Source organism: Theobroma umbraticum, unplaced genomic scaffold, assembly GCF_002168275.2.
Source record: "Theobroma umbraticum cultivar Fairchild unplaced genomic scaffold, ASM216827v3 scaffold_4.1, whole genome shotgun sequence".
NCBI classification, from domain to species: Eukaryota; Viridiplantae; Streptophyta; class Magnoliopsida; order Malvales; family Malvaceae; genus Theobroma; species Theobroma umbraticum.
Genome location: NW_018397258.1, coordinates 8,480,812 through 8,489,095, shown reverse-complemented (window position 1 = coordinate 8,489,095; position 8,284 = coordinate 8,480,812). Strand labels below are relative to the sequence as shown.

The 8,284-nt window shown below is 37.7% G+C and overlaps 2 protein-coding genes across 2 annotated transcripts; one reads left to right on the top strand and one right to left on the bottom strand.

Moving 5' to 3' along the window:
• The first annotated feature begins 359 nt into the window (after window positions 1-359).
• Window positions 360-4,181, top strand: LOC110414516 (ATP citrate lyase (ACL) family protein). Its single transcript, XM_021425751.2, has 12 exons — window positions 360-629; window positions 980-1,090; window positions 1,288-1,399; window positions 1,689-1,753; window positions 1,886-1,963; window positions 2,104-2,178; window positions 2,289-2,441; window positions 2,582-2,716; window positions 2,864-3,028; window positions 3,302-3,424; window positions 3,698-3,769; window positions 3,881-4,181. Exons 1-12 carry the CDS (start codon window positions 531-533, stop codon window positions 3,956-3,958), a joined length of 1,266 nt encoding a protein of 421 aa, XP_021281426.1. The 5' UTR covers window positions 360-530; the 3' UTR covers window positions 3,959-4,181.
• A 200-nt stretch (window positions 4,182-4,381) lies between these two features.
• LOC110414514 (long-chain-alcohol oxidase FAO2-like) lies at window positions 4,382-7,314 on the bottom strand. Its single transcript, XM_021425746.2, has 3 exons — window positions 6,973-7,314; window positions 6,596-6,868; window positions 4,382-6,222 (listed from the first exon to the last, which is right to left on the bottom strand). Exons 1-3 carry the CDS (start codon window positions 7,192-7,194, stop codon window positions 4,495-4,497), a joined length of 2,223 nt encoding a protein of 740 aa, XP_021281421.1. The 5' UTR covers window positions 7,195-7,314; the 3' UTR covers window positions 4,382-4,494.
• Window positions 7,315-8,284: the final 970 nt, after the last annotated feature.

The following is an 8,284-nucleotide window of genomic DNA, read 5'->3' as shown; positions in this document are numbered from 1 at the left end:
TATTAAATGTGAAAGAGAAATAACAGCTCCTCAAAATAAGACGAAGATACAGATTGTTGAAGTGGGTATCAGAAACTAAACATCAGCTTCTCAACAAAATTGCCTGAGGTTTACTTTCCATTTCAACGATGTTCACCCACAATTTTCTTCCCAACATCCTGCCTTCCAAATTGTTCATACTTTGATCATTTTTTCCATAGTATTAAATAAATTAACCTTTTGGGCAATCTAAATATTTCTTGCAAGGTAATATTATTCTTATTCAGACGCACCAAAAATTTGACAAAAACTTTCCCTTTCCTTTTGAGAAATATCTAAAAGTACAGGGGTCAGGACATAAATAAAACAAATAAAGTAAAAAAAAGAGAAAATTCTAGGGTGGCTCCTCTTGCTTCTCTTACTCTTACCCCGCTCGCTTCCACCCCCAAATCTTTCTCTCTCTTTCTCATTGATTTTTCTAGGGTTTGCTGCACATCTCGTTGAGTCCTTCATTGATCATTAATCTTCTCTCCAGAGGAAAAGGAAAAAAAATGAGAGGATTAGTGAACAAGCTTGTCTCCCGCTCTCTCTCCGTCGCCGGCAAATGGCAGCAACAGCAGCTCCGCCGTCTCAACATCCACGAATATCAGGTTTATTTACTTATACCATTATTCCTTATATATATATATATATATATAATTACTTACATGGCCTTATTATATATTTTTTTTTATTTTTTCTGAGAAAATTGAAATGGAAACTATGATCTCAAAAGCATACTTTACTAGTGATCTATAGTTTAACTGATTTTAGTTTCTGTTGGTTCGCATGAAAATAATTGTACGAAGTTTACGGTTATTCCTTTCTTTTTTGTTTGGGAATTAAACTTTGAGTTTACTTGCATTTTACTGATTTTTGTGGATCTGTGTATCCGTTTGGGAATGTAAATTTTGTGTGAGCGTACTGGTGATAGACGAAATTTTGGTTGTTTGAAAATCAGGGGGCTGAGTTGATGAGCAAATACGGAATTAACGTCCCCAAAGGGGTTGCTGTTTCTTCTGTTGATGAAGTTAAACAAGCGGTCAAGGATGCCTTCCCCAATCAAAATGAGGTAAATTCTTCAATTTCTGCGATGGATTTTATGTTTATATGTTTAATAGCCTGATTATTTGCTATGTTAAGCACAGCAGAGTTATTGGCGTGTGTGCCTGACTATGAGAAATTGAATTCTGGAAAACTATTTTATGACATATTTTAGTATGAAATGATTGAATAAGATGGGCATTGATAACTTTGATTATGGTGCAGCTGGTGGTTAAAAGTCAAATTTTGGCTGGTGGAAGAGGCTTGGGAACATTCCAAAACGGGTTTAAGGGTGGAGTTCACATCGTTAAGGCTGACCAGGTTGAAGAAATAGCTGGTATTTAAAGTTTTTTGATTATCTTTACAGAAAACTTGACTCTATACACATTACAAAATACATACATGTAAGAGTGTTGTCCTGGAGTTTGACATTTATCTTAGCAAAAGATGATATTCAAAGTTATACATGTGTTTCTTCATGTGCCATCAAATATGTTCTCTTGCTATTCATTCTTATGATTGTACGCGATTTAGTATTTAATGGCTTTGCTTTTACTTTTTACCTTTTCTCAGTCAATATTTCTTTATTTTTTTTATAAGAGGTGCTTTATTTTTATTGAATGCAGGGAAGATGCTTGGGCAGATACTTGTTACCAAGCAAACGGGCCCCCAAGGCAAAGTTGTCAGCAAGGTTAGGCATGCATCATTTTCTTGACGTGGAACTTAAACTTCAATGAATTTACACAGTCAGTTTGAAATTAAACTTTGGGGCTTCGGTCTAGTAATTGTTGGAATCTGTTTCAACTTCATTTTCCTTTTCCAGGTTTACCTGTGTGAAAAGTTATCACTTGTGAACGAGATGTACTTTGCTATCACTCTGGATCGTAACACTGCGGGTCCGGTATGTTTACAAACTCAGTAGGTTAACTTTAAAGCTGCTGGAAGCAAGTATTTTTGCTACCCCAATTACTGGTGGTAACTTTTGTTGATTTCTCAAGAAGTCAAAGGTCCTTAATTGCACAATGTTGTTCTGTTTCTCAGCTTATAATTGCCTGTAGAAAGGGAGGAACCAGCATTGAAGACCTTGCAGAGAAATATCCTGACATGATTATTAAGGTTTTGATTGTCTTTTTTCTGATGTTTTATTATAACCAATAAGGCAGTTTCTTCTTTCCATAGTGGTCATGATATGGTTATGCAACTGATTTATCATTTATTTTTGATAGGTCCCTATTGATGTTTTCAAAGGAATTACTGATGAAGATGCTGCCAAGGTTGTGGATGGTTTGGCTCCCAAGGTTGCTGATAGAACTGATTCTATTGAACAAGTGAAGAAACTATATAAGCTTTTCCGTGAATGTGATTGTACATTGTTGGAAGTAAGTATGAATTTCTTTGTTTGGCTATATTTTTCCCTTTGAATATTTCATAGGTTACTAGTACTTCCATTTATTAACTGCAAATGCATTTCTGTTTATTCTGATGCTTATCTTTTTGTGAATGGTAATTCTTTTGGCAGATCAATCCTCTTGCTGAGACTTCTAGCAACCAATTAGTAGCTGCTGATGCAAAGTTGAACTTCGATGATAATGCTGCTTTTCGTCAAAAGCAGATATTTGCTCTCCGTGATCCTTCACAAGAGGATCCTCGAGAAGTATGGATTTGTCTCCTTGTTAATTTTCTTATGTTTATCAAATGATTATTCTTGGTTGTCTTGTAAATCAAAATACAACTTAAGTAAATTATACGATAATCCAATATTTGTACTCATGGCCCAATTCTGCGTTTTCTTTTATTACAGGTTGCTGCTGCCAAAGCTGATTTAAATTACATTGGCTTAGATGGAGAAATTGGTTGCATGGTGAATGGTGCAGGGTTAGCAATGGCTACAATGGATATAATTAAATTGCATGGGGGAACTCCTGCCAATTTTCTGGATGTAGGTGGGAATGCTTCTGAAGGCCAGGTAATGCTGTCCTTTTCATTTTATACTTTCATATCATTGCCTTTTTTGGTAATTTTTTGTAATGAGGCTAGGCTAAGTGTGCATGGGCACATGTTCACACACGCTTCTACGCATGCTTGTATGCTGTTTCTGCTTCTGGTCATGCATTTCTAGCATCACTTGGCTAGCTGTAGACTTGTTAGCTCTATAAAAAATTTGGCATCTGATGCTAACTTGATGCAATAATCACCTTCAAATATATTTGTGTTTTAATTCTTAGATAATGTGGAGCAGGTGGTTGAGGCATTTAAGATATTGACTTCTGATGATAAGGTGAAAGCAATTTTGGTTAACATATTTGGAGGAATAATGAAGTGTGATGTGATTGCGAGTGGAATTGTCAATGCGGCCAAACAGGTGAGAGTTGTGTAAAATTGTTTCAACTTCTGTGCGGAGTAAGTTCTTTATTTACTTGGTGACCAAGAATATCACACTTCAATTAAATCTTAATATTTGGATGAATCATCATTTTAAAACTAGTGCAGGGAAAGCCCAACAGTTTATTTGTAACTCAAAATTTGACAAACAAAAACGATAATAGTTTATTTTCTCCTTTTTCTCTTTTCTTTTTTTTCTTTAAAATTTGTTGAAAGTTTAAGGCATTGACTTATATTGGGCCTTGTGGTATAGGTTGCCCTAAAAGTTCCTGTGGTGGTTCGTCTTGAAGGTACCAATGTTGACCAAGGGAAGAGGATTTTGAAGGTAGATATGAAATTCAATTATCTTTTGAACACAAAGGACATACATTTTCTTATATCTTGAGAATTATTGATGCCATTTTGATTTATTTGATGATTAATAATGGTTCTGCAGGAAAGTGGAATGGCACTAATAACGGCAGAAGATTTGGATGATGCTGCAGAGAAAGCAGTTAAAGCGGCAAGCAGTTGAGGAATTTAAGATATTAGTCTCGTGTTCTTGTTTCTCAAAATCCTTCCAAAAACTGATGAGTTTTATAAATCAAGCCCCATTGAATCTTGCTAATGATAAAGCAGAGGGTTGAGGAATATGCTTTATTATACTGTCCCACAAAATTGGGTTTTCGTGGTTGATATGGTTGCATTTAGCATACAATTCAAAGTCTGAGATCAGCCTATTTCTTTCTTCTTGATTACTTGCATGTCACTTGCACCCAGTCTCCAGTCACCAACCACCTCTCTCTTCGTTTTTAGGTCACCTAGTGGAATTTTGTTTCAACAAATAATCCATTTGAGTGCAGATTTGTGTGGGCATGCATGTGTGATCAATGTGAACAATTAGATGACCGTGGCATGGGTGAGTCAAACGGAAGCAAGCACATTACGACAAGCTATAAGATGAATAATTTATTGTGATTCCTTGTATTAAAGATCATAGCTTATTGAGAATCCTTGTATGACAGCTGAATTATATGCGAGGAAATTGGTCAGACTGCTTTGGGCAAAGGTTTATTCCTCGTTTAACAAATCTGCAATCTTGTTTGAAATGCAGTAGGAGGTGGATTGAATGGTGAGCATGGGATTGACGCCAATTGCGGTTGGCAGGACACTTGCGTCGCACACGAATAAACCTTCCGCTTCCCAACTTTGACCATTCTCATCTACGGCACCTTCTTCCTGGGTGGCACCCATTCTACAACTTCCCATCTGATGAGCAGAAAAGTACATGGTCCAGTACTCCTCCTTGGAACTAAGACCTCCTACTACTGGAACATCATCCAAAAACTCCTGCAAGCTTTCCTCCGTAAGACCTTTGCATTTGATTCTCTGCCCATCGCTACGATGGGTTCCCACTTCCACCGCCCCAGCTGCTATCATAATCCTCAAAACTTGCCTCAACCCAATCTTAAGATTCTCTTTATCCATTTCACTGAACCGATACCTGATCTTACCTTCTTCCATTACTTCCCCTGAACCCTGGTCTCTGATCAACGTGAAAAGGTGAGCCAACCTGGGATACCTGACCATTCTTTCCTTGAGCTCACTTCCTGAAACCCATGGAGATAATGCTGCCACTGAGGCTGGTCCAAGTGCAGGAGTTTGGATAATTGCACGGACGTTGGTTTCTTCTGAAACAACCTTATGGAATGAAGTGATGATTCCGCCCTCGTACATTTTGCCTTTTATTCCTGATGCGTCTTCTGGAAAGTATCCCCAAGCCACTAGCACTGGATGCAAATGAAGATTCCTCCCAATATTTGGATTCTTTAACCCACTAGAGATCATCAGAGGAGGAGTCAAGAGAGACCCACAAGCTGAAACTGTAGCTTTTGCCTCAATATGCAGCTTTTTGGTCAATTTTTTGTTCCAAGATGTTGCAATCACACCCAGGCATTTCTTTCTTCTGCTTGCATCGTTATTATTCACCAATATGAACTTGTCAGCTTTGCAGGCTGTCAGGATCACAGCACCGCAGCCCACGGCATCAACCAGCCAAGTAGAAGCAGTTCCTTTCTTGTCTCCTGTTCTACACCCTAAATTACAAGAACCACAGTAATGATTCTCTGCGGCATTCCTTGGAACTGCCTCGACTTTCAAACCAAGCTTCTCACACCCTTTTCTAAGAACTTGATTTTGGAATCCTTCTTCCGTACAATTTTCTGTAACGCCGATCCTCTTGCGCACAGCATCCATTGCAATTTCATACTCTGAGCTCCCAAACAAGGGAATCTTGTGATCCACACACCACTCTCTGAGAACATTCTTTGGTGTTTTAATTGAGGCAGACCAATTAATAGCCGTGCCTCCTCCAACTGTTGACCCAGCCATGATCATAACTTTCCCGTTCATGGTTGTCAAAAACCCCCCCGACTCGTAAAGCTCAGACATAGAAGGACCTTCTAGAGAAGTATAGTCTTGTGGTGCAAAATAGTTGCCTTTCTCAATAACAACCACCTTCTGGCCAGAGCTTGCAAGAACTGCTGCAGCAACCCCTCCTCCACAACCGGAACCAACTATCACTACGTCACATTTGACCTTGTAAACGTTGTGCTCTGGATCCTCCATGACTTGAAGGCCTTTTTCAGTGAGAGATTGGACAAAGGTTGAGTCATCTTCATGCATCGTTTCTATGATACCCTTTTGAAGTGGTCGCCCTTGAGGATATGCCTTTTTCGGCCTGTTGTCTACTTGGTATCCTATTGCTTTCCATGCTGGGTTTCCGGAATTCTCATCGGTCTGCAACAGAGGAATTTGGAAACTTGGAAATGTTATTAGGAAGACATAGACAACAGTAAATACATCAATACTCTCTGTTAAGCAATGGATTACATCCAATCTCAAAGTGTTTGGATACGTGTTTCACCCAGCCCAAAAACCCCGCAGGAAACCCAATATTCCTTACCTCCTAAAATATTTGATTTACTAGTTCCATCCTGTTGGATTTTTTGGGGAAAATACCCGTAATGATCCATCTTCTATTGGGATAAAACTATGCCTCACATATTTAATTTAATGAACTTTAAAAGAACCACTTTTTAATTGGTCCACATTTGCTGTCGAAAGCAGACAACGATAAGATAACATGAACGAAAGGTAAGTTTGGTGGTACCATGGAGAAGAAGATGAACAAGCAGTAGGTTTTGATCAATGCAAAAACAGCCCTTAGAGGTAAAGGATGCACTTTCCTCGACCACTTGAAGAGGATTTTTTCTCTCCTCTCCACCGGAATTTCTGAAAACTTGTGAATGAATGGCCATTTCCAGTCACAGCAATCCCAGCCACAGAGCAGCAATGTCCCCAATCTGAAGGAGACTAGTGTCAGAACAAGTTTAACGAAGGAGACAGCTTTGGGTTGACCCCTCTTCACCAGAAACTCTGCTACCTGTTTGCCATTCGGTAATATGTTTTTCAAGTGTCGGCTCAAAAAAGGAAGGCACAACCAACTTTGGAAGAACGAGAGAGAGAGAGAGAGAGATTAGAATTGACCTCATCAGGAACCGGGGGCTCAGCCCCTGATGCTTTGTAGAAAGCAGCAAGGGCAGCCGAATCCTGCTTGTCACCAAATTCATCATCAAGTGGCAGGGGAGGGACAAAAGTTTCACAGATGGCAGCAAGTGATTGGATCTGAGCTGAAGAAAAACCATGAGAATAGCCACTTCTTCTCCTACCTCCTTGCAGCAAAGGATGACCGGTCTCTTTCCTTTCCATTTCACTTCTCCTGAGTCCCTCCTCGTCTTCAGTCTTCACTCCTGCGAGAGAGAGAGAGAGAACAACTTATCAACTTTTAACACTTCATTGTCCTGTTGTCTACAATAAAGAGGTCATTTAATTGGCCGAAAGGTTCCACACCATGGAACTCATATTTTACTATTACAATATGCTCTGCTTTTTAATTTTTCTCTCATTGCATTTTTTCTAGTTTTTTTTTTTTAAAAAAATATTTGATGCTCACATAATGTATAATTTAAGTTCAGAAAGAGATTTTAGAGAGATTTTGAAACTATTTTATTCTTTTATTTAATTCACTATTTAAATTTTTTAACATTTATTATTATTTATTAATGATGTGATATGTTCTAAATAATATGTCAATATATAAACTCATATTATTACTCATCATTAAAATCATAATATGATATCTGGATTATAAGTGACCATGGTGGTTGAAATGTCAAAGGAAAGAGTACAAAAAATACAAAATCATTTTGCCTCCAATCACTAGGATTGAGGACATTAATGAATAAATATCTCAGAATTCTATGGCCCTGGTTGCATACCAAGACATCAATTCAATTGCTAAGTTTTTGAGTCCACCAATGAATCAACAAGAGGGGCAGTCCAGAGATACAAAGGAAGAAGCTATTTTCAGCCAAATGGCTTGGAAGAAGGAATTATTTATGTGTGAAGTTGATGTGCCAGATGCAACCCAAATGAGATAATATAAATTAATTATTGGATTCCTCGTGCCTGCCTTTCATTCACTTTGTTTATTTATACTTGATCGCTTTCATACTCAGCTTTCTTTGGGTCTTGTACCATTATCCTGATCATATAATTGACAGTTTATTTAACAAAAATAGAATATACACTGCAAGAGAAAAAGCAAGGATAAAAATGGAAGTATTTGTAAAATTTATTAATCTTCAAATATAAGATGTATATGAGTACTTGATTTTTTTGATTAATATATGATCTCAGATCTAAAAAATAAGATTCGAATCTTTATTTTTTTAATTAAAAAAAAACTTAAAGTATTAGATGTAAAATGGTAAGAGAGAGTAAATGTGTGTATTGAGTA

Coding starts and splice junctions, on each gene's coding strand:
- LOC110414516 (XM_021425751.2), top strand. CDS start 531: ATGAGAGGATTAGTGAACAAGCTTGTCTCCCGCTCTCTCTCCGTCGCC. Junction 630..979: donor TCAACATCCACGAATATCAG/GTTTATTTACTT, acceptor TTTGAAAATCAG/GGGGCTGAGTTGATGAGCAA. Junction 1,964..2,103: donor ATCGTAACACTGCGGGTCCG/GTATGTTTACAA, acceptor TCTGTTTCTCAG/CTTATAATTGCCTGTAGAAA.
- LOC110414514 (XM_021425746.2), bottom strand. CDS start 7,194: ATGGAAAGGAAAGAGACCGGTCATCCTTTGCTGCAAGGAGGTAGGAGA. Junction 6,869..6,972: donor AGCCCCCGGTTCCTGATGAG/GTCAATTCTAAT, acceptor AATGGCAAACAG/GTAGCAGAGTTTCTGGTGAA. Junction 6,223..6,595: donor TGTTCATCTTCTTCTCCATG/GTACCACCAAAC, acceptor CCTCTGTTGCAG/ACCGATGAGAATTCCGGAAA.